General features: G+C 39.5%; 2 protein-coding genes across 3 annotated transcripts in view; one reads left to right on the top strand and one right to left on the bottom strand.

Annotated features, from left to right (window-relative positions):
• The window catches only part of afap1l2 (actin filament associated protein 1-like 2), a 50,479-nt gene that overhangs the window by 13,638 nt on the left and 10,631 nt on the right, over nucleotides 1-26,210 (bottom strand). For both annotated transcript variants that reach the window (XM_084740480.1, XM_084740481.1), the window contains exons 2-5: nucleotides 20,633-20,761; nucleotides 14,166-14,231; nucleotides 10,587-10,678; nucleotides 356-467 (exon numbers count right to left, since the gene is read on the bottom strand). In XM_084740480.1, the coding sequence (XP_084596606.1) occupies nucleotides 356-467; nucleotides 10,587-10,678; nucleotides 14,166-14,231; nucleotides 20,633-20,761 (399 nt within the window). The remainder of the gene's footprint in view (nucleotides 1-355; nucleotides 468-10,586; nucleotides 10,679-14,165; nucleotides 14,232-20,632; nucleotides 20,762-26,210) is intronic.
• LOC146312034 (kelch repeat and BTB domain-containing protein 13) lies at nucleotides 7,090-8,943 on the top strand. Its single transcript, XM_084740482.1, has one exon. The coding sequence runs from the start codon at nucleotides 7,286-7,288 to the stop codon at nucleotides 8,792-8,794; it is 1,509 nt and encodes a 502-aa protein (XP_084596608.1). The 5' UTR covers nucleotides 7,090-7,285; the 3' UTR covers nucleotides 8,795-8,943.

Genomic DNA, 26,210 nt, shown 5'->3' with positions numbered 1-26,210 from the left:
CCATCAAAACCATCAGTCAGCACAAAAATGACAATTACGCTAACAACAGAAATAACAAACACAACAAAAAGTCACATTTTAAACACACAGGGACAATAAAACAGCAAACTTAACAAACTGCTCAGTCCAGCATTAGATGTGATGGGAAACACAATTTTTTAGTATAAAGCTTTGTTTTAATCCACTCTTGTTTTCCCTGTTAAAAGTTACTGCATTACAATGTTAATATAAACTCACTGTTTGTATATATGAATTTTTGTTAATAAAAAGTAAATAAAAAGTTTGGGAAGCCCTGCTCTAAGCTGTGTCTGTGTGAAACAAGGAAAGAAATATAACATTTAACCAGAGTCCTTACCATTAAAAGTTTCCTCGTACGGTTGAGCCTCCTCATAGTAACTGTCTGAAGTGTCTATACAGGCTGGAGCAGGAACTGCAGGTAAGGGAAACGGCTCGCGGCCCACCACGCCCTGACAGAAGAGGGAAGGGTGGGAAAAAAAGAGTAGAAAGTTAGAAAAATAGATAGGGGGTGAGGGAATTTATTTTTTTTTATCTACTTGATATGTCCTACAAGCACATATAACCTCCAAACAAGCATGTCCAGTGAAGGAGGAAAATGTCCAGGTTATCAGCAACACAAACACACACACACATTATCAACATGAATCCCCCCCCCCCCAGGCTGAACATGTGGCTAATCCAGCTGTCACGTCGTCGGGAGCAAGTAGGGAATTCCTCATGTAACCAATCCTCGTCTGACCTGGTGCACTAGAGAGTTACACGCCTGCCTTCAGGGCAGCATGTATGTGTGTGAATGGAAACAAGAGAGAGAGCATGTATTTTAATGTGTGTGTGTGTGTGTGTGTGTGTGTGTGTGTGTGTGTGTGTGTGTGTGTGGGGGGGGGGGCCCTGTGGCTTTCCTGAAATCAATCAGCAGTCTGGCTTCACTTCTGTCTTTCTTCTCATCTCCTGTGTGGTAAAGACTGTCTGTCTGCCCCTTCCCATCCTGCTGGAAACCACCAGACCCTCTGCTGCTTGGCTGCTTGAATAAATCTTAATTCATTTAGAATATCTCCATTACTTTTATACTCAGCTAAAGTCAGTTAATCAGCCACACGATCCAAAGACGTCTGTCATCACTGTTTTTTTTTTTCTTTCTTTCTTTCTTATGTTGCTTTTCTTAAGATTGGCAGGTCGTGAATCTTGAAGAATTTGAATACACCCTTTCAAATGTTGAAATGCAAAAGGCCAGCTGGCAATCAGGATACATTTTAGCTTATATAGAATAACAATGCAATACAATATGTTATTTTCTTTATTATGAAAAAAATATTGTGAGCGTCTTTGCTCGCAATGGGTTGTTGACTATCAAACTAAAACAGGAGGGATTTATGAAGATGAGGAAGACTAAGGGGTAAGATAAGGGTAGGAAGTGACGGCCTTATCTGAGTTATGTTCCTATTCATGGATTAAGATTTATTTTGTCTCTTTTAATACATATTACACATATTATGTATATACACATTTTTTTTTTATCTTTGTCAGTGTTGATTTATTTATGTACCTTATTTAAAATGTATTCTTTCTCTTTTTGATTTACTTATTTTTTATTCTGTCCCAATCCTGAAACATTAAGTGAAAATGAGCGCTGATGCAACAGTATATTGTCTGTATATTACATAATACAGAGTTTCTATTTGCTCACGGGTAAGAATAGGCACAGGGCTATTCACATGTGATGCCATTTGTCTGGTCATAAATTGGAACAAATTCACTGTTATTATTTACAGTTTTTAAAATGACCGTTTTCAGCTTTACAGTCTGGTTAGGCTTAGAATAGTTCAGGATATTTTTAGGAAAAGTTTGTCACTGCCATGTAGGTGTAAATGGTGGCATTGGCTATTTACAACTTGGATGCAAATAGCATTGTTCACACATAGGTGCTTGTCTCTGCCATACATGGCACCCTGGGTGCAAATGCCACATGCCAAAAAATAATTGAAACATTTACTATTAAACTAAAGTGTAACTGGGAGGTTTGTGTGTCATCATTTCTCAAACTGCAAAACGATCATTATCTTGTTGAGTGACATACATGTTGGTGATCATTGAAATTTCTAGAGAACTTTCTGAGTAAACTATGTCAGATCCAGTATAAAAATGTTTCAGGGGCATAGTCACAGTTATCTGGCACGCAAACAAGTTTTCTTTTCTTTGGAGTTGTGAAATTATGCTCAATTACAAACTGCTTTATGTCCCTCCTGTCCTCGCCCTTTTCCTCATCATCTGTTGTTCATATTTCAGGCATTGAAAGCTCACTTTCTGTGTCGAAACAGAAACCTCCCACCAGTAGGAATTTCCTCAGTGACACATTCTCTACCTGTGACCACAAGTCTTAAGCTATCTGACATCTAAGGTGGCAGGCAAAAGATGGCAGATATGCATGTTCAAACTAAGATGACATACCAGCTCTAAAAAAATCAGTAGCTGCCAGTTAAGATGAAATCTGTTTTCTTTCCAGTATGTTATGTTATGGAAAATGATTTCAAATATTCTGTTAATGTGGCACAAAGTCACCTAAGGACATAAGGCTCATATATTCATGTTGCAGAAGTCCGATGTTGCTGGATATATTTTAAAAACTTTTCTCAAGTGAACTCTGTGAAACCCTCCAAGTTGAATGACAAAAAGAGATTTCTTAACTGTGACTAGCGTTTAACTCCCACCGCCGATCTGAGCGTGCTGTCTGTATTCCTTCATGTTCGCTGTATTTCCCCCAAGGCTGTCACATTCTCTGCGAGATCACAGAAATATGAAATATAACCTCTAAGCGGAGGAGCCACATACATCATGCAAACGGTGCCTGAGGGAGGCCGGCACTGTGGAAAAGTATGAGTGTTCACAAACTCGAACATCTTAAAGCATCTTCGAAGATCAGAGTTTGTTTAATTAAGGGTGGAAATCAGTTGGTCAAAACTGCTTAGTTTCCTCTTTGATACAGCAAAAGCTATTCCCTCCGTGCCGTAAAACTGAAATCAACTTTGTTAGTTTGATAATGTGTTGATGTGCAGCAATTTTAATGCTCTGTAAAGTTAAAGAGAAAAGAAGCGGTGATATGTTGTGTTTGCTGGATTACCAGCCTGTGGTGCATTAATAAGGGTTCCAAAAGGGTTTTTTCCCGAAGGGCTGCCTAGAACATTTGTTTCTGAAGAACGCTTTTTGAGGAAAGAGTTCATCAGAGGGTTCTTTATAATAATAAAGGTTCTGTTAAGAACCCCCAATGGGTTGTAGAAGATGAGTTATTCAAGGATTGTTCTCTTGATTGAACTCTTTCATCAAGGCTTCATCAAATGTTCTTTGTACCATAATATAAAAGGGTTCTCAGTAGATCCTCTTGGGTGGGTTCTAGATATAAACCCTTGGAATAGGGAAAGGTTCTCTGAAAAACCCCTGAGTGTGTGCTAGATAAAACCTTTGGAGTATAAAAGGATTCTCAGTAGAACCCCCCCTGGGTACGTGCTAGATAAAACCTTGAAATATAAAAAGGTTCTCTGTAGAACCCCCTGAGTGTGTTCTGGATAAAATCCTTGTAGTCTAAAAAGGTTCTCGGTAGAACCACTGTGGTGGGTTCTAGATCAAACCCTTAGAATATAGAAGGGTTCTTGGTAGAAGTAGCTGTGTGGGCTCTTGATAACTCCCTGTGAAAAAGAAAAAGGAAGAAGAACCCCCTTTGTGAACTGGTAACACCCTTAGAAGGTGGAAAGTTTCTGCCTAGAACCCCCAGAGAGGGTCCTGGGTGGAACCATTACATTATAGAAGGGTTCTCTGTAGAACCTCCCACAGTGGGGAGTTGTGCATCATAGATGGTTCTTGATATAACCCTTTATGTTTGGTTCTAGGTAAAACTCTAAAGTTCTACCAGGAATTTAAAAAAAAGAGTTCTCCTACAGGGACAAACTGATGAACTGTTTATGGTTCCAGACAGAACCTTTATGCGTGGCTCTGCAGATTTTTATAATTTCTGGTGTGGGTTGTTAAAGACAGACAGAACCCAGTAAACAGGGAATCCCCTGCCTGTGAGCTCTCTTTCCCACCATATCGCATCAGTGACCTAACACGTCTCCAGTAATCCATAGCAGATGCCGCGAGCTGTCATAATAACTGGCGTCATGTCGAGGACCAGCACACAGTCATGGTGACGAGGACTTGTTTGTGTGATTAGCTCGCATGCCAGAAAGCAGAGGAAAGGATCCACGAGGAAGAAGTGTGTGGGAGATGTTATCACTGTGGTTTGAGGAGGTTAACATCAGTTATACATTATGGAACTGCTGAGGATTTTTCATAATGCACAAATCAGCAAATACAAATGTCAGAGTGTGATATGAGGTTTAATTTTCTCTCCTCAAAATGATGCAATGGTGTGAAATTCTTTCAAAAAGCCAAGCAACTAAATGTAAACTGAGGAGGCAAGATTTATTTAACTGGGTAAAAACTGACAAGTTAGACTCAGGTGTAACTGATAACAGGGCTGCATTCCATTTAGGTGTGTGAACGCCTCAGTTTTCCACTGATTCACCAACAGTTAAATGGACAGTTTTTTGAGTTTTTGAGGTGTAGTTGTATGAGGTACTTAACAGTGGTCGGATCCACAGATGTCACACAATAACACAAACTAACTAACTGGTCATGGCAGAGGTAGACCAGCAACTCCCATGTTCTGCAAAGTAAAATTACTGTTTTTGCCAAAGGAGTTTGGGTGGTTAGGAGAGAGCAATATTTTTTTCTGAAATAATGAAATAATTATGTGGGTCTTATACTAGGTGGTTACAACACATTTTGCCACTCTGCTTGTTGCCTATGTTGCGTTTGTTTCTGTTGGTTTGGTTTATTTTCTCATGCTATTACTATAAAGGTGTAGAGCAGACAAATTTCCCTACAAGGACAATAAAGGTTATCAAACCCTTTTAGCCCAGCAAAACAAAGAAGTCTACACGACTGAGCCCCATAAATAGTTTAAATAAGTTATGGGGGTACTTAATTGTCTTTTTTTCAGAGACAGGCCGAGTCTGAGCCTTAATACGGAACAAGATGGACGAGGGCATGAATCACAGAGGAACAACGTGGAATTAAGCCAGTTTCACAATAATGGAAACAAACAAGCATTTAGATCAAAGGACCCAATAGAGTCACTGACTTAAATGTAGTACTTAAAGATTAATCTTTTAATAATTTATCAAGCTCTTTTTGGATGATTAATGAGTTCATTTAAATGATAAAATCTCAAAAACATAGAAACTAAATTACAATAAATAATAATTAAATTAGTATTCATTTGATAAACAATAGTAATTGCAAGCAGTAATACAGTATATTAAGTCATTTTGTGGTTTCGATATGACCACAAACTGCCCTTCATCTATTTGACCATTAAAGAGATTCTTTGGAAAGTATATGACCCCAGAAGTCAGACAGACAGCTACAAAAGCTCAACAGCTGACAGGAACATCACAAGAAAAAGTGACTCTTCTGAGAAACAGGCTGTAAAGTGTAGCACTAACAGTGTGTAAACTGCTCCACAGTGAAAAAAAAAACAGCAGTTCAGGCATCTGTTATTAATTAAAAGAAAGAGCCAGGAATTCCAGAGCAGCAGCAGCCCCCCAGAACGCCCAATTATCCACCCACCCTTATCTCTATCTTCTTTCTTTTTCTCCCTCCATCTACAAAAAAAAAAAGAAGAAGCTAACTCTGCCTGTTGTTTGGGCCATGAAGGCTAAAGAGGAGTGCAGTGAGTTGTTCCACAGAACAGCTGGACTGATATTAAACAGAAAACATGCCAGGTGTGTCTCTTACGTGTACTTTCCCCCCCCCAAGAAGACTTTGTGATCACTCCAGTCACTTTAGCCCCCTTTCTTTCACTTCTCATATACACACACACACACACACATCCTCACCACAGAAACATGGGGCAGAAGGAATGGATCGAGGAGTCAGAGCATAAATAACAAAGCAAGGAGAGGGGTGGCGGAGGAGGAGGAACCGGGGTGTGGTGGAGTGGAGGGGCTTTGAGTAAAGAGTGGGAAAAAGAGCCCAAAAAACGAACAGTCAGAGGAACATGGAAAATCCCTGGTTCCCATGCCAAGAATCTGGCACAGTGAACGCACACACACACATACACACAGAGTGTATCAGAGGGCCTGCTGGGAGCTCGGAGCAGAGGAGAAGGTAGTGATAAAAATAATCAGTGTGGCTCAGCTTTGGAAAGACAGATTTGGGAAGACTCTCCAGGCCTTTGCTATCTCTCAACCACTTGTAACATATTATCTTTCTGGTTAGAAACACTTATGTAAAATGAAAACTATTCTAAATTCAGTGGAAGCATGAATGAAAATTTAAAAAAAACAAACAGCTGCATTGCATGATGGGAGGCAGAAAAAATGCACATGATTGTGCACATACTGTATTTGTTTTTACATTATCTTGTCTTCTTGGGAACAATTTAACCTCGAAAAACAATATAAACCTTTTATATTTTTGGTTCCCAGTTTGATTTATGTGCATACAAGTTTACAGGTAACCTTCTTATGAGTAACCAACTTAAAGGAGCATTTCACCCTGAATTCAAAAACTACCTGTAGTACTGTTTATCCCTCTAGATGTCACACACCAGGTCCTCAAGCCATGCACCTCATTATATGTGGCCCACGAGAGCTTGCATACAATATAATTTGTGCAATACAATTTTATGATGTCTTATGAAAGTGCAGTGTATGTCCCAGAAAGACTGTTCAACTTACATTTTAAGTTGAACCAGCTTAAAATGATTTCCAGTCTATTTTTAATTTTGGGGTGAACTGTCCCTTTAAATTTGCAAGCATAAATACATAAAATATACATGTGTAAAACTAAAATAGTCATGTAAAATAAAACTGGATTTAAATAGGTCATTCTGGCAGATATAGTAAGGTCATCATGAATAATTCAGCAAATACTTAAGCTAGCCAGTTATACTGTGGTTATGATAATGACCAGTTGCCTGCAGCCACATTACCGCTTACTGTGCATGTCAACAGTTTTCCTTTCCCTGCCTGACGCTTGCGAGTGGCACAGCTGCTATCTATAGACCAACTCTATTTTCAGACCATGCAGACTGGACGCAATGGAACTCTCACAAACCTTTATTTACCATCCAGCTCTGGGGAAAAAATGGCTAATTTGCACTTGAGTCACACACTGAATTGTCACTTTAGAGCCCGTTTTAGGAAGAGAAAAGACCCGGGTTTAAGAGATCATGGAAGTGCCTGAAGGCCTTGGACTCAACCGGGACATTCATGCAGGGAACGCGACCCTCGATTTGGAGCACCAGGGGGGCTGGTTGAGAGTCAGGGTGGAGGAGAGCTGGTTCACTGTGGAGCGGGCTTTGCTGGCGAAGAACAGCAATTACTTCAGCGCTCTGTTTCACTCTGGGATGATAGAAAGTGAGCAGGACGAGCTCCACCTGAAGGGAGGTGTGCATGCGAGGGGTTTTCTCATCGCCCTTGCTGTGTGCAGGGGAGAAATTCCCACTCTCAGCGACCCGGATGAGCTTGTAGAAGCCGTGGAGTGTGCTGCTTTCCTGCAGGTTGCATGTTTGGTGCAGCATCTTTGTGACATTATTGACTCAGATAACTGTCTCTTGCTTTATCACGCAGCCTCCATCTTTGGGGTGCATGCACTCTTTCACACCGCTGCTCTTTTTCTGTGTGATGCTTTTGATTATTTGAAGGAAGCAGCAGAGAGCTCCATTCCTAAGGACCTTCTTCAATACTCTCAATCATTATCTCCAGCTACTTACATTGCTATAGGCACACACACTCCTTCGATGGAGCTGCTACACGACTCCTTCAGGGTTGTTTGCTACCTTGACGAAAAAGAAGGGGAGTGGAAACATCTGACAAACCTCCCAACGCTCTGTAGCACCTCCATGGCTGGAGTGGCAGTGCTCGACAATCGCTTGTACATCGTGGGGGGAGTTTACGGCTACGGAAAGGACACAGTGGACGGCAGCTTCTGCTACAACCCTGAGTCAGGGGTTTGGACTGCTCTTCCAGGTCCCCAGCAACCAAGATACGACTTCACCCTGCTGGGGCACGACGGACGACTCTATGCCATTGGAGGCGAATTCCAAAAACGGATCATTTCCACGGCAGAGAGTTACAACGTTGAGAAAGGAGAATGGAGGTTTGTAAAACATGCACCGAGGCCTGTAGCATCCGCAGCTTGTGCTGTTGCAAGACGGAGGATGTTTGTTTGTTTCTGGAAACCTCCAGACACGACAGATATCTACGAGTACATACCAGTCAAAGACGAGTGGAAACTTGAAACCACTATGATCAAACCTCAGAGCTATGGCCACTGTATGGTGGCTCACAGGGACAATTTATATGTGATGCGCAACGGACCTTGTGATGACTTCCTGCGCTGTCTGATGGACTGCTACAACATTACGACAGGCCAGTGGACAGCCATGCCCGGACACTACATCAACAGTAAGGGGGCGCTGTTCTGTGCAATGATAAGAGGGGACTCTGCGTTCACAGTTAAACACATGCTAACTCTCGAATACACCATCACTGGAAATGGATGGAAACCCCGCAGGCAGATGAAGGGCTTTCCAAAGAGTGGTTCACTGTGGACGTGTTTACTCAGGCTTCCCAAGACGGGACCAGTTATACCACAGCTGGATGCAGAGGGAGAGGAGAAAGAAATAGCTTTGCCAGACACATCTGAGGGACTCATGGAAGCTATACTTCAACCGTGAAATCGCTGCAAAACTGAAAAACAATGCCATGTTGTTATGGTTTCTACGCTTGAATGTAATTCTAAGGCTGGGTTGCACCAACAAGAATGAATTTTTAACTCTGATTACATCATGGTTTAACTCTAAATAATATTGCACCAAACTTCTAAATTAACTTAAAATGAAGAAAGAATCACTTCTCTTTGGTTTTTTTTACTATGAACACTGATTAAATTTATTTGTGTTGCACCAGTTAAAATCTACTTAAAACTGGGATCCGTATTAAATTTAAATTTACACTGTTTAACTTTTGACATGACTAGCTTTTTGAGATGGACTGAGCAAAATATTTCGTGACTGAGCCATCAGTAGGCTAATTATGCTAACCAACTTTAGCAAACAATATAACATTCTTTTCCTCTTTTAGCTAGTTAGCAAACAATATAATGTTACTTTTTTTGAGCTTGCTCGCAAGAAATATGTTTTGTTAACATTTTAGCTAGCTAGCTAGCAAAGAATACATTATTTAACTTGCTATGAAGCAATATAATATAAGCTTTTAGCTTGTTAGTAAACAATGTAATGTTTTGTTAACTTTTTTCAGCAAACAATACAGAGCAGCTGAAAGTTAACAGTACACCCACCTTTTAACTTACTAGGTTCGACAGCTTTGTAATGTTTTTGTTTTGATTTGGGCAGGCAAGCATCTTCATTCTGATTAAACTTTATTTAATATGGATTTACACCAATAAATTAGTGTTTAATTGTGCACAGAAGACATGTTTAACTTCAACCCTACCCCTAACTTGTAATCTGGATTTACTCATTTTAAACAGTTTTGTTAAACTCTGATTAACTAGTATTATAACTAGTAAGATTAAATTAATCATTGTTCAGAGACATCAGAGACATGATTCTGGAGATTACATGGTGACACAAATGTTTCAGTACCTTCACTTTCACATGTGCTCACACTTACATACACACACACAGATACACACACAAACACATGCACACGTGCTGACACTAAGCATTTGTTCTGATTAGCAACAGCTGCTACTGTAGTTTATATTAGGGGAGGCCACTGTGCATGTCCATGTGGGTGTGTGTGTGTATGTGTGTGTGTGTGTGTGTGTGTGTGTGTGTGTGTGTGTGTGTGTGTGTGTATGTGTGTAAAGTTCAAAGGCTCTAACGGGATGTTCTAAACCTCTCATTCTCTACGTTTTTCCTGAAATCACACTGGGCCAATTCAGGAGCCACTGGCCTCCCAGTCAACATAAAACACACCACAGCACTTTCACACACACACTCTCGGATACCGACTTCTCCAGGTTTGATGCCCCATGAGTGATTAAAAACCTGCTTCTGTGGGAGAATTCGTTTCACATATCCTCAGGCTTGTGACTCTGAAGGATGTGGGAAATGTTTTTTGGCTTGTATGACCACAAACCGCATTTGTTCTAGTTTATTAAAAAAACTATGCAATTCTTGGGCAACATGTGAAATCCATAGTACTTCATTTTTAATACTTAACAGTGCGTAGTGATAATAATCTTACTGTAACAAAAGACCAAATACTGTCAATAACATTTAAAGTTGGAATGTGTCTTTGGGCTCTTTCTGCATGTTGTTGAATATCATGATTTCCACTAAACTTTCCCATGTACTTCATTGAGTTCAGCAGCCCTACTGGGGTCAATTATGCTTTTACCATTCCCACCATAGCAGCTGAGGCTCAAAAAGCTGAGTGCGTTAAGACAAATCATTTTACATGATAATCCACTGTGACGAAATCGAGCTGGGAATCACTTACTGTTCGGGGAGGCGGCAGGTCGGGAAGGCTCTTCAGTGGGGCGGGGATATATTTTGCTGCTTTTCCGTTGACCAAGGCATTTGATCTGTCATCTATGTCATGAAAATGTAGAGTGTGAGGTCAGTGAATAACATCATACATATATATTGACTTTTATGAAATGAATGTAGGAGAATTAAGGATAAATAAAAGAACTAGTTCAACATGTGATTTTTCACTCAGCGCTATTTCCAGATGTGTTCTATACATATCAGTGTTTCCTGGTATCCCTAACCCTCACTGTGAACACAGACCCTTCATTGTTAGATTACAGTGACCACATAACCCAAATCAAGGGGAAGAATTTGTCTGGTAGCAACAACCATATTACCCAAAACACACACCACAGTGCAGGATCAAGAAAATTGAAAAAGACTTTGCATAACTGAATAAAGAATTATGGTTTTCAGTGGATTTGCTCTTTCATGAACAAGGACCAGTGCCTAATGTGCATTAGTTGTTCCCAACCATCCCAAGTTGTTTGGCATTGAGGGAAAATACTCATAAAAAGTAATTTGTTCTCTTGCCAAGAATTAGATGAGAAGATTGATGCCACTCTCACATTTATCTGTTATGATGCTACAGCTCGGAGACAGTTAGCTCAGTTTAGTGTGAGGAGAAGAAACGAGGGGAAACAGCTAATCTTTTTTCAGACCATGTTGGTGTGATAATGTGTTAATCATTGAGAGGTGCTGGTAAGCACATTTTGTTACCTTTGGACAAAGCCAGGCGAGCGGTTTGCCCCTTCAGCCAGTCTTTTTTGCTAAGCTAAGCTAGGCTAAGGTTCTGCTGTCAGTATCTTCATATTAAGTGACAAGATATGCAAATAAGTGTAACTATTTCTTTGAAAAAGGTGAAATTACAGGTGAAGTGCTATTTCTTTTAGCACAGCAGTGCAACTATGGCACATAAATGCATGTAGATGCACTCTTAAATTGTGACTCATTTGAGGTCATGTAGTCACTGTTACTGCAGAGGCGCATTTAAATACATCAGTCAAAAATAACTGAGCGCAGGGTGGCCTCGTAGCTCAGTTGGTGGAGCATTTGCTCCGTTACTGAGGCTCTGAATCCTTTGCAGCAGCCATGAGTTCAACTCCCACCAAGGCCCTTTGCTGCATGTCATCCTCCAACTCTCTCTCCCCCTGACTGATCATATCTTCAGCTGTCCTATAAAAATTAAAGGCATAAAAAACAATAATAATAACTTTAGCCTGCCTTTCTGAATAGTTTCATCATGTTGAGAATATTATGCAGCAGTCACTCCATACTCTCTCTCTCTCTGTGGCTGTGAGTTTGTGTCACACTGTTCTCACCAATTAAATGTCAATATGACAACTTTGAACATTCAATCATTCTCTTGTCTCTTATCTACAACGCAACATGCCCAGGCTGCACTAGCAGCATGGAAAACACATACTGCCTATAGAAAACAACTGGAAAAGACTTGTCTCACTGCAAAAACTGCACGCTGCCTGATCAGGGCCATAAATTTGAGCGATGAGTCGATCTCGAAGTGCTTACAAAACAGATTATGCAAATTGCAAATATATCTATTTCCTGACTTGGAGCAATAAAAGTGGCAGAGCATCATACCAGTGCATTAACCCTACCCTATGGGTAAAATCATCTAGTAGCTGTAAAAATATATTAGAAGAAAGTCGGCGGAAATAAACACATTTTGTGTTGGGTTTTTTTTTCTGCTTTCTTATCCTGTTAACCTCAGAATCTTGGGTGAAGGGCTCAGACCTCCTGGGTGGAATAATGAGGATAACACAGCCAAATCTATTGACTAGGCCATTGTGTTCTACTTCCTCTATCAAACCTTTCACCGAGTTTCTACTTGAACACTAATATGCGGATTGCCATAAAATACAGAGCTTTGCCACTTAAAACAAACAAAGAAAAAAACTCTTTAAAAGTTTCTCTGTCAAAAAAATGAAATGAATGCAAAGCTCTTTTTTTTTTAAATGGAATTACAGCAAAAACAATATTATACTTTTACTTCTCTGTTGCACATTATCTGAAAGAGAAAGCCCAGGTTTTCCACATGATCAATAGTTATAAAACCTCAACTCTCACAACTCTGCCTCCACTTTCCTTCAGTCTCTGTGAGAGAAAACTTGTGGCTTTGCTAGCGTCGCTGCTGAAAATATGTGTGTTAAGTCTGGTGCTCAGTGAAACCACATTCTTCAACACTATCCAAACAAAACAGGTCAGTCTCAGATGGTGAGGAGCTCCGAAGAAACAGACAGGAAATGGGGGTGAGAGGTGGGGTGCTGATGGGGGGGGCGCTGCTTGTGGTAACTTATTCTATCTGCTATTCATTTGAATCATGTCACTCTGACTACGAGATTCAATAATGCTACAAGTATGCGCTTATGTTTGACCGACTTGGACAACCTCAAGGAGCCTTTTTTAAAAGTTTAGCTCCAGGTTCCAGACTACATTTCTCATAACTGGATTAATGCAGTAGGTAGATTTTCTTAGTAGTAAAACAGACATGTAGTTCTTTTCTAGTTTAACTACAATTTGCTGTAGTTGGGTGGTAGTTTAACTACATCCAAATCTCAGTAGCCTCTTCAGATCTACAACTACTTTGGATCATGTAGTTTAGGTAGTTAATTATAAACTAGGTATTCATAGTATTCTTATCATACTTTTTTTTTAAATGACAGTCACCTGCAATTTGATTAAAATCACCCCTGCTTTGTGAACAAGATGTGAGATCAAATACTATGAATTTCCAGAGAAATTTAGCTATTTCCTAATGCAACCTCAATAATTGCTCCCTGTACTCCCTATCTTACATTATAGATGTGTTTAATGTGTACTATGATGACTGATTACTAAAGTGATAGTTACAAAGTTAATAGATTAATGTCTTCTTAAAGGAGTCTATAGCTATACTAGCAGCTCTGTGAGGCTGTACATTGAGATAAATGCTAATATCAGCATGCTACTGTGGCATGCTGACAATGTGACAGTGTGTTAGCATCATGCTAACATTTGATAATTAGCACCAAACACAAAGTGTATCTGAGGCTGATGGAATGCCATTAGTTTTGAGGGTATTTGGACATAAACCAAAGTATGGGACAAATTCAACTTTTGACCTGCTGGTGAAATTAAAGCATCACCAAAGTCATTCATATTCACTGTGTCTGCACCGTGAATATCTGTACTAGATTTCATGGCAATCCATCCAGCAGCTGTGAAGACAAAAACGAAAAGTGTGAACCTCGTGTTAGCACGACCTAAAAAGTCAGAGGATCACCAAAGTCACACGTTCATCTCCTCTGGGGAACATTTAAGTGCGTTGTATACAATTTCACGGCAATCCATCTGACAGTTGTTGAATTATTTCAACCTGGGCCAAAATGACACTGCCATCCATAGAGCCCTTAGCATGACTGAATATGCTATTTTGTGTCATTATCATTCATTTTCAATGGTAAGAAAAAAACAATTTTCTTTATAGATCATATCACATTGCAGTATCAGTATCACACTTCAGAGAGGAATCTTTTGAAACTCACACCTTTGTTGTCTTTGTCTTTTCCACTAACAATGACTTTGTTCATGTAGATATACTCCTCATCAGCACCTGCATGGAGACAAAAAAAAGGTGGTTAGCAGCTGACGTGAGCGTAATTCGGCAGACACACTTCTACTTGTGTGGGTAGTTACCACAAGCACTAACATGTTAAAGTGATGACATGAGAAGAAGATATTCAAATACCACTAGACAAATATATATCATAAGCGAGTCATGTACGTTCTGCAGTATAACAGTTATATTTAGGGACGTGCACAAGGCCAGGCTTACAGTAAGCTGCCTGAGAAGCAGGCCGTTTGCCCTTTTGGCTGAGGGAAAAAAAAAAAAAAAAAAAAAAAAAAAAGAAAAAAAAAAAAAAATATATATATATATATATATATAATTGTTTTATTTTTGCTGTCATGGCTGCATAAAAACAAGCAGCCCATATACTAAAGTTACACCAAATTAATGCCACATATTTGCATCATATCATAATATGACCGCAATGTTAAGGTTTCAGGTGAGAGTATCAGCCTGTCAATACATTTGTGCAGGTCCTGGTTACAATATTCTTAAAAAATAATTTGCTACAGTCGTAACATTTGATAAGAAGAAAAGCTGTCCAAATTGCTGCAGCTCTTTGGCCCATGCACAGGTATTCTACAGGACACAGCTCCATGCTCGTTCCCCTTTCTCAGAATCCTAATAGCTTAATGAAACTGAACAAACAGAGATTCGTGTCTGTCAACAGAAGAAAAAACTGCCATCTCAGTAAACCTCTGGGTGGGACAGGTGAGGATCCAGCTGCTGAAACATCGAGGGCTCCCCAGTTTCATTTCTTTGACTTCAAGTGTACTCTGGATTTCATTGTGAAAAGTTGCCCATCTGAACTGCAATTCAAGCTATTGTGTAACCTGCAAGACAAATCTGTTGCCTTAGAATGATCAGTTGTCAAATTCAGTTTTATTTTAATAGTCTAAAAGAACTGTACTATAAGAGCTCACATACAAAGCTCATATGTGCTCATACACAAAGTAAAGTAACTGTATACAATCGCAAGAAGAGCATGCATATTTTGCTTTCGAATTAATTTGTAGCACCGATTGGAAAATCTGACTCCACCTCAGTGCCAAAGAAGCTTTCATCATGTTTGTCAAAAGTCCAGGATTAAAAGGGGATCTTGACCCAAACAAGTGGTCTATTGTGCAGACAGATGGGCCCATTACTGACACCCACTTTCACCGTGGCAGGCATTCATCGGACATTAGACAGTGAACACAGATAGAGCACTGTGTCACTTCTATCTTTGATGTTTTGAAGATCATACAACTAAACTTGTCATCAGAACATTTTTTTTGTTTGACAGGCATAAATAGCACAGGTGCTGAAAGTATACACAATGTTAATGACATAAAAAAAAAATTAAAACGGCACACATAACGTGACAGGACGAAAATATTTTTAGCACCTCTCTGCTGCGTAGAATCATGAATAGCAGAGCAGAGGTACTAAAAGTACATACATTCTTTACTCAAGTAAAAGTACAGATACTTCAGAAACACTTCCTCATTTGAGTTAAAGTTGAAAAAAAAGTAGAGGCTCTGAAATGAACTCAAGAGTATAAAAGTACTGCTGTTTCTGTGCAAAGCAAACTAAACCTCACATTTTCTCCACAGTCGAGTCTCCCTCTGTCTGTTTCATCTCGTTATGCCTTGTTATGTCTTTAACGTCATTTTAATCTTGTTACATTGTTTTCTTCTGGCTTCATCTATCATGATGTTTTCATCTTTTTAGTCGTGTTCTTTGTGTTACATCTTTTACATCGTTTTCATCTTGTTAAATATTTTACGTCATTTTCCGTTTGTTACGTCTTTGTCCCGCCATTTTCATTTTGCTTTTACTTCTTTTTCACTTGTTACATCTTATACATTGTTTTCGTCTTGTTTTCACCAAGTTACGTATTTCATGTTGTTTTTGTCTTTTTATGTCATGATCATGTGTGATATGCACTTATGGATACACAATTTTTTCTATGTGTTATTGTCCCAACCATTTAGTTTGAAACCGGTCTTGATTTTGTAAAGGTGGTGTGCAATGATTCAGAATGAAAATAATCAATGTTTCCCCTCAAGTGCATGAAAACTAAAGTAACAAGCCTGTTAGAAAATACAGATATTTCTTTTAAAATGTCAGCAGTAAAAGTAAAAAGTTGTCAGAAAAACAACTCCTCAAGTAAAGTTCTGATACCTGAAAACTCAGTAACAAAGTACAGCAACAAAATATTTATACTTGATTATTTTTTTTAATAGTCCTAAAGAGTAGTTTTCAAACAAACTGAAAATAAGAAAATATTTTAATAATAGTTATAGTTGTGGTTTCCAGTGATTTGGCGTTTCAGTGCCGACATTAGAGACTGAACTTGACTTCTCTTTGCACTCCAATGTAAATATTTATGGGTCAACGTGAGCAACAGTATCATTTAGGAAATAAGCGGAGATGATGAAACCTCATGTCATACACTGACGCTGAAGTCAGCTTAGTGAGAAAAGGCCTGCGTTTGGTTTAATGTCGGTCTTAGCGTGGTGGAGTAATTACAAGCTGGCGAAGACATCGCCGTAACATCGCCACATAAACAGTTTGAATGAATGTCTTTTCTTGAACAATAAACTCTGTGGTTTTGGTATAGCGAGCTCCAGCTGCTTACTTTAACCTGTTATGGGAATTTGTTCCGGAGCTGCAGTTTTGAGGAAGGTTGTTTCATTGAATTAAGCATTTTAGCTGACTAAAGATTATACCCCGAGAGGAAATCAAACAAAACTCTCACATTGAGCGATACTCTGGAGAAGCTTTCTCCTTTGAAATAGATACCATGAGGTGAAACCAAACAACAGCAGAATGAAACGATGTTTTGCCTGTACAGTGAAAACAGATTTTTCGGGGAACAGGGTTTGAAATGCTATTTATAAACCGCTGCTCAGAGGAAGTGAGCGTCCCCAGAGGATAAATGCAGCTTCGGAAAAATGATACAGCTTGGAGCCAGGAGAGGAAGTATGGAGAGACGAGTCCAGGACCTGAACATGGAAAAGCATGACTGCTGCTGTGTGTGTGTGTGTGTGTCAGTGTGTGAGAGACAGAGAAAAACAGAGAGGGAGTAGCAAAACCAATAGTCTTGAAAATCTTTACTCAAGTACATGTACCATTTTACTACCATTACTAAAAGTAAAAGTACTGGTATTAACTCCTGCTCTGTTCTGGTCAGTGGTCACTGTCACCTCTCCAAACCTGTACATGCTGCAGCATTTTGTTGGGGGTTTTTTTTCTTATCCGTATATTACAGTTTTCATTGGCCTGTTTGCATTTGGATAGCCTTACTGGCAACAAAAATGCAGATGGAAGTTTTGGATAATAATTGAAATTGTAAACCCAATCAGAAGTAAATGATTTTATAAGTAACTAGAAGACTTCCAGGATTTCCAGCAGCCCTACAAACAGTGTTATTCAATCAAAGGTGACAGTGAATGTAAAGAATTGGGTGTCTGAAACAAAAGTGGCATCTCTCCCAATTAATGACACACCTAGAGGCTGAGGCTTGGATGAGGTTCAGCATAGCACCGGTTCACATTGTAACTAACTGACTTCCAGGTCCCATAAATCAGCCCACCAGCAGTTTCCACATTTTCATGTTGAGCTGTCAGAGTCAGTGAGCAAGAAAAACAAACTCGTCTTTAGCTGTTTGACAGGACAGGATAACAGGCCATGCATCACTTCAGGATGAAGCAACAGGCACTTTGTTTGAGTGCAGCTTGCTTGTAAGCGTAAAACTAATAACCACAAACATCCACAAAATAAAGAACGCCAATCTGATAATTTTGCAAGGGAAGTAGAAATTCAAGCAAAAATATTTAATTCAGCCGCCACTATGTGGTTTTCAGCCACCAAAATGGGATAAAAGGCCCCAAATGTATTTGTTAATAGAAGCCTGCAAGAGTATAATTATTACATGGCGGTTACTGAGAGTTTAAAAGAGCTAAATAATACCAGAGTGGGCTGCTTGATAGATTCTCTTAGGCCAAACAGCTGACAATGAAGGCTCATTGAATTGTGGGAAAAGCGGGGCATGACCACATGTTACATAAGGTGCTTTTTTGCATCAACTGCCAGTCAAAAGCTTTTCAATGTTAAAATTATTATAATTTGTGGTTAAACCGCAACCAATTTAACTGTCATGTAATCACAAATACCACAACATTAGGAAATAGAAATAACGCTCACTGGGGAAATGTTTGAGACTACTTATTCTTATTAGAAAGGACCAAGATCACCAGTTGGAAACCCAAAACACAGCAGCTTTAACAGATAACATAGTCAATTAAAAGTGCCATTAGGATCTGAGAGCTCGCCAATACATGTATTCACAAACACAAATATTTACGTCCATTTCATGGAGCTGGGACTAAGTCTTCAGCAGCCTTCATGGGAGGTAAACGTCAACTCATAACACAGAGCGGACGAGATTTTATCACTCTGAAGAATGAGAGATTGTCTTACAGCGAAATGGCCAAAGAAACAAGAAATCTAGACTCTCCGAGTGCTGTGGTTACACAGTCAAACAGCATTCTGGGAAAACTCTCAGACCTTTGCTCAGTTCGCTTATAATTTCTCATTTTGGGAATACAGTACATTGCTTCAGATGCTAAAATGCTAAAAATAAAAGGTGCCTTTGGTTGAGGTGTCATTTTACTCTCTATCAGACTTCCCAAAATGTCTAACCACTTGTTACAAAACCATGTTAACACAACTATGATGTTATGACACGTTTCAACATCTCAGACTTGATTCCAATTTTTCACTTCCTACTTTTTTTTTAGTTGCACATGTCTAAAAATATGTAAAACTTCCCCTGAAATATCCACCAAATTCAGTTCCTGAATTAATTTAACCTGTGACGACGGTCATACGGCTTACTGTAAAAGTATTACTTTACCCAGTAACAGCAATGTAAGGGATTACAATTTTCAAAATTGTAATTATATTACAGTGCATCAGCCAGCTGCCACCTACCTGAACTTTGACACCCACACCCAGACTTCAGCTAGGCCATGCAGGCTGTGTTACCTTTTAAATGATGTCCAACAGCACAAGCTTTCAGATGATTTCTTTGTTGTGTATTGTACTGATTTATGAGTGTTTTCTTTAATATTTTACTTTAATGATTAGAGAAGCTGCTTTCAGTTCTGTTTTCATGTGTGCAGTAATGTCACAGCTGCAAATATGTGAGATATTTAAGCAGCAAAATTAAAAACTGTGTCAGCGGTCCAAGGTGGACTTTTGTTACCGCCGCATCCGACATCTGTACTGCTAAAAACAAAAGCTTTCTGCGTGTTAACAGTTCGCTGGATCAGCAGTTTAACTTTGTAGCGCAACACGGCCACCAACAAGGTAAGGTAAGGAGTTTTGAGCAAGTCAGAAAAGTCTCTTGTACACCTGAATAGTATTTGTGACAGATGAGTAGGTGAAGCAGGTATGGTTTATAAAAAAAAAAAAAGAAAAATGAAACACCAGCATACTGTCTCCACTTGCTCAATAAAGAACTTTTTATTGAGCACGTGAAGAGAGTGTATGAGTGTTTCTTTTAATGTTTTACAAGGAGTAATTAGCAAAAAGTGACTTATTTCACTCACTCTCACTCTCTTCTTCCACGCAGGTATGAGAATCTATGACGACCGCAAAAGTCATGCAAAACGTAAAAGGTTGCATCTAGAACCAGAACCAGTGTTTGGTTTGTCTGTTCTGGGCTAATGTACTGTACTGTTATTGTATTGTATTGCACAGGTGACCATTATAAAGAAGAATATACACAGAATACATATGAGAGAACAGTAACCTCTAATGAAGAAGACCTGCACCCTCAAGCCTGCCAAGATGTAATATTTGTTAATGGAGTTAAGAGGTTTTGAAAGTTAGGGAGTAATGTTGTCATCTACAAGTACGCACACTTCATAGTTTACTGACTGGTCTGGTGCGTACTATCACCTGAGCTCAGGCTGATTCACTGAAATATTTGTGAGCCTTCTAATCTACTTTTTGTGATGCAAATACGTCCCTCACTGTAGGCGGCTTCATTGTGTTCAGGCCATGGTTACCAATAGCTGCTGTAACATTGCTAATATTATGTGTGAGGCGGAGAGTATGTCAGAGTCTCTTGCTAGTGAAGTTACAAAATTATCCACTGTAGCTCCCAAGAGTGTCTGTGGATAATAATAAAGCTATTTGGCCAGTATGTTTCAGTACTATGGAGCTAACTAGGCCACTGTTATAGATAGGTGCCATAGGTGTCAATGATGTATAAATAAATTTTGTTTTTCTAATGCATATGTACTTTCAGACTAATTGAAATTGTTGTGGACCCCTTGCAGTAGACCCATGTTCTACCGTATGTGCATACATATTCATATATTCCTTCATACCATTGGAGGTTCTGTAGGACTGGAGGAGATCGGAGAGCAAGCCCTTCTGAACGGTGGCATTCCCGCTCAGGGTCTCCTTGTCCAGGATGAGCAGGAAGCGGTGGAGCTCCATCAGGAGCTGGTCCAGCACTGGAAACACAGACAGACAAGAGTCTTTCAGATGTATAACAAAATAAAAATTCCTTTATGCTAAATGGGATTACACACGTCTTGAAGTGGAAGATATTTAGGAGTATTAAAACAATGGCTCGACACCAAAACTGTTACAGTTCCCATCAGTAGGAAAAAGACGAGCAATATAAATCCTGTGAAGTTTCCAGACAGAAATATTCAGAAAATTATGCTTTAATTTATGGCTACAGGGAGTTGAACTCAACGACTCGTCTTTTAACACTGAATTCAGCTGCTCGTTTGTTAGCTGTCTCATTTTCATTGTTTGGATTTTGTGCTTCAAGCTGTGCGCTGTAAGCCAACATTTAACATGGGAGAGACTCTTCAGAGGTTTTCAGCTGGCAGCAGTCGATAACCATTCAGACTTTGTGTCATTCAGTCGGTACTCTCATCCAGTTGCTATTGACAAGTCTGTTTGAGGTTGTTTTGGGAGTTGTAAGAGTTTAGTGAAAGGTCGAGTCCAGAGGAGGGAGGAGCCCGGGCCCCGAGTCGGTGGGTCCACAGTGTCTGGGTGCAGCCCACACACATCCTTCAGGGGTCAGCGCTGAGCTCACAGCCCTCTCCACTGTGTGGGGAGCTCTTTGTGTTTCCCTTCACTGTCTCTTGGCCTCATGAATAGGCCCCTTGCTACACTGGGCCTCAGTGTGTGAGCACTTCAGCAAAAGACGAGACAGAAGAGGGATAAAGAAGAGGGACTTTATTAAAGGAAAAGGTGGGGCTAATATCAGAGGGGGGGTCATACTCTTCTTAGATACTGGAATGTATGAAATCCCCCACAGAACGAACGCCAATAGCTTTTGATGTATTTTTAGATTCGTCTCTGTTCATAATCAGAAACAGTTTTGGAAATAGACACACACTTAACCCCAGAAGACTCATGAGTACACACAGCGAAAGTAAGATGTAATTAATAATGTAAGCAAATGCACATTACTATCTTCAATTAGCACCAAAATGTTCCTTTTAATCAGCAGTGTCTTTTAGTATACTGAGTAATTTGGTTCACAATTTATAAACCTCTTAACCTACCAAATTTTCTTTTTTTAAAAAAGAAACCTAAAATCGAGTGTAAACTAAACTACATCTATTCACTTGCTGAGAGTTTAATAAGAAGATTGATACCAAACATATGACTGTACGTCAAGTTTACATGAGGAGGAAAATAGCTTAGCTTAGCATAAAGACTGGGAATGGGTGGAAACAACTAGCCTAGCTCTCTCCAAAGGTTAAATTTCTGCCTTATTTCTGTTTGTGTACAGACCAAACAAACAACATACGTGTTCACTGTATTTCATAGATATATGGATATATTCATTGCATATTTTTGAATGCTAAAGAACTGACATGATTAAAACTGAAAATAAACAAAGTTAAAAGTAAAAAACTTTCTAGAAAAAAAAAATTACTGTTCATATGTGAAAAATGAACCAACTCTACTCAAAAATTGAACTCTAATCCTCATTAAATAAATCAGAAATCACACAACTATTAAAGAAGAGCAAACTGCTCCTCTCTGCTTGAACTCTTTTAAAACTGTCAGCTGGTCTGTTTTAGTGGCTCCTTCCGGCTCAAACTGATCACTAACTGAGCCTTGTGGGGGAGTACATTCGTGCCCTCTCCCCTTCCTCCTACACTCCCACACATCAAAGGGGGTAAATTTCTGCAAAATAAGGTGTCAGACCCCTGCAAGCTTTGCCTGTTGGAGATGACGAGAGGCTTTCCCAGAGCTACAGCAAGCTGGGTTGTTTTTAATGACTCCTGCTCAAGCTGAGTCAACTTCTGCTGAGAGGCCCGTGGTAGGAGGACCTGCACCATGGAAAACATCACTGGTTGAGACATATATAGACACATGCACACACACACACACACACAACACTGTAGGGGATGTAAAGTAGCCAAGTAGCCAAATTAAAATCAGCTTAAACAATGAAGACACACAAAAAAATGGTTCAACCTCCTCTACCACGCAACTTTTAAAATAGCTTAAAATTCAGAAAGTTTAAATTTAACCTCTCTTTACTCTAAACCTATATTTAATTTATTTCTGTTGCACCAAAACTTGAGTGTGATCCAGTTTTAACTTTAAACTTACACTTGAGCAGGTTTAACTTTTAAAATGGCTGCCCCTTTTTTTTAACAGAATGAGCAAATTCCAGACAGTATCTTTCTCCCTTACTGTGCTGTTTCTGTTTCCAGTCTTCTATTATTTGGACATATTGCTCCATTAATACAGGCTAACTAGGCAAAATTAAATTTCAGCCACCTAGCACACAATGTGACATTTTGCAGCCAATACTTAACAGTTCCCTCTTTCTGTTTCATCGCAGTTTACATCAATAAACTTGGATTTACTAAACGAAAATATTTTTTTAATTGTGCAACAAAACTCTGCCTAATTTGAAATCTAGTTTAGCTAAATTCCATTTAGTATTAATCTTTGCTGGCAAAACCCAGTCTCTGCCTTGAAATGTTACTATAATGATTAAAACCACACGCATTTGCTTTGATTAAATTTCCAGTTGTTGTTTAGCTGCTAATGTTTGGCTGCTCAGTATGAATCTAAACATTTTTCCAGCTTCTCCTCCTTGTGTGTTTGCAGAGATTGACTCTGATGGCCTTTTGGATTGGGGGACCCTGGGAAACGGAGTCAGCTGACAGGACAGGGAGGTCTGTAGCAGGCCGTCTCTGTGGGCTACGGGTTGGCCAGACGCCCACTGCACATCCAGTGAGTGACCGCAGCCTCCACAGCATAAACAATTCACTTCTGTAGAATGGCCAAAAGGAATCTGAGAGACCATCAGCCAGCCAGAGTGCTACTGTGTTTTCAACTAAGGAAATGTACTTTTATGATGCAATTAAAGCACACTAAAAAGGGCAGGTAAGATTATGGAATAAAGATTATGTAAATAATCAGCTGAATCTGAGGTTTTAATCATGCATAAGGGGAATTTCTCTTCCTCATGCCTGAGGTTGTACTTCCTCGTTTGCTTCATTAGCAAGAAAAACACCGTAGTTTTTGTCTGATTCCTTCCACCCTTGAGATATTCTCTCATATTGTGTTTGATATAGTGCTCTGATAAGCTGGCAGATCAGTTAGGTGTATTTGCAAAGCCTGATTAGGAAGAATGAAACTGACCCTTAAACTGGGAATTTTTCCAAAACCTGTCTGGTTTCTGACCACTTGAGTTGGTCTGCTGCAGTTACTTTTAGTATAAAACACTGACATGATGGCTGAGATTTTTGTGGAATCCACCATGAAATTACAACAGATATAGGCAAAAAGATCAGACCAGATTATACATAACAAATGTTTCCTGAAGTCTATTTTCAGTGCTCGTCTCCATCTCCATCTGTTTACCTTGTCTGACCCTGGCTGTGGTTGAGAGAAAAAAAGGCAAATTCTTTCAGTTTGGCTGATTTTTTTCCTATTATTTCATTCCAAAAATAACCAACAGAATCTATGAAAGTCTTTGCATGCATGTCTATCAATGCATCCGTCTGTGTAGCTGGACTACACATGATCATTTTAATCTTAAGCAGCCATCGAGCACAGCTGCTAACCTCCTGAAATGTTTTAATGTCAACTGTGCATGAAAAACAGTAGGTTCCTGCATCTTAAAACAGTGCAAAATTAATATGATCTCAAATCTTTATTGAATTGCACAGAAGGGTAGAGTACTTCTGGGGGCTATCCAAAACCAAAGAAGTCCTATAACAGGTCACCTAAGGAACGAAATGGGAAAAAAATAGGACTGCATTGAAAAAGTCCATGTCAAAATAATGTCTGAATAAGAGCTTTTCACTAAAAGAAGAGAAGGAATGAGACTTGGGTCTGTACCACCATTCTCCTTGTTGAATTTGACCAAATCTTCTGCTGAACAAGGAGGTCTTGTCAGGATCCTGGCAGCATTTCGTATACTGAGATGCTTGAGGTCCCGCATCAACATAGACAGGCCACATCTTAGCAGACAAGACAAGCGCAAGCATTTCATTTAATCAAATTAACGAGGCAGGCATGGCCTCTCATTTCAATCAGACTTGCTTCCAGGTTAAATGGGGTTCTTGATATACATCTACTACGTGGTGGGAACAGTCTTGAAAACATGCTGGGCAAAAATAATCGGACAAGAATCTAATTAGCTTTCCCTCCAAGTGCAGTCTCTCCTTCAACAGCAACCTATACTGAACAATACTGAGTGCTTGGAATGACACAAAAAAGGCAAGCATTTCTGTTGTGTTCAGTTGAGCTTTGAACTGGTGACTTTGGACATCACAGTGAGAACTGTACAGCAAAAAAAATGTTCACCAAACCCTTACGCTAATTCCTCTAAATAGCAAAACCAAACTCAGTTATTTATTGATTTATTTCTTATCATTTCTTACTTTTCATAAATAAACAATATGGAAGGATTGAAACTCCAAACAAAAAATGGGGGAAGCATATCACCAGAGTAACTGCTAACTACAGCTGTCGCTCCACTTAGCTAGTTAGCTTAATTAGCCATGCAGCTAGTGGCCTGCAGCACTGGGCAAGAGTTGGTGTTAATTCTGCCAGCACAGGAGATTTGGACCACCAAAAGGAGAAGGCGCTCAGGCCATGGGTGGGTGAGACCTGGCCAGGACAGTGCACCACATTTGGAGCCGAGGAGCAGGCTAAGCAGCCTGCCGGTGAACGTGGCTAGATCGGGACGAAACACAGCCTCTGACACAGACAGCAACTACTTTGAGGACAGGGACTACTGTACCAAAGTGATTTGCTCTGACCAGGATCCTGTTTGCAGGGACAAAAAAGATGAAATTAGTCTTCTGAAGGCCTGATCAAAGGCTACATAGGGGTGCCAGGAGCCAAATCCAGCAAAAACATCCCCTTGTGATGTTGGACTCGATGCTAAAGTGTCTCACTATCACTTTACCAACTTAAGTAGATATCTCTGCAACACAATACATAGACATCTCTGACATAATGTCAAAATTGTTATTTCTTCACATCCTCATTTTTTGAATGTTGTTTATTGTTACAGAGTGTACCTTTAATGTGTGACTGGTGTGAACTTGTGTTTTCTTTTTTACTTGTTTCTCAAACCAAAGCTGGCCCCATTTTCATGTTTCATCATCTTCCTTCATCTATCCCACTTTGAAAACAACTCCACAAATCCCAGCATATTAATTCACGCTCCAGGAAATATCCATTTTTTCACTGATGCAATATTTGTGTTACTTGCAAGCATGTTGATGTCTTTGATCAGTGGTGAGAAAGTCAAAAACTCCATCTTATGTCTTTCTTATAGCCTAATGCAGTGAATGATCAAGTTGTTATATAACATGTTATTAGTGAGCATAAACTTAATTAACATGAGAATTTTTAAAAATGCTTACGTGGCACTGCCAACCCACCACCACAGCGTTT

The sequence above is a fragment of the Lutjanus erythropterus genome, chromosome 17 (genome assembly GCF_056507025.1).
Source record: "Lutjanus erythropterus isolate fLutEry1 chromosome 17, fLutEry1.hap2, whole genome shotgun sequence".
NCBI classification, from domain to species: Eukaryota; Metazoa; Chordata; class Actinopteri; order Lutjaniformes; family Lutjanidae; genus Lutjanus; species Lutjanus erythropterus.
This window is presented reverse-complemented; position numbering and strand designations above follow the sequence as displayed.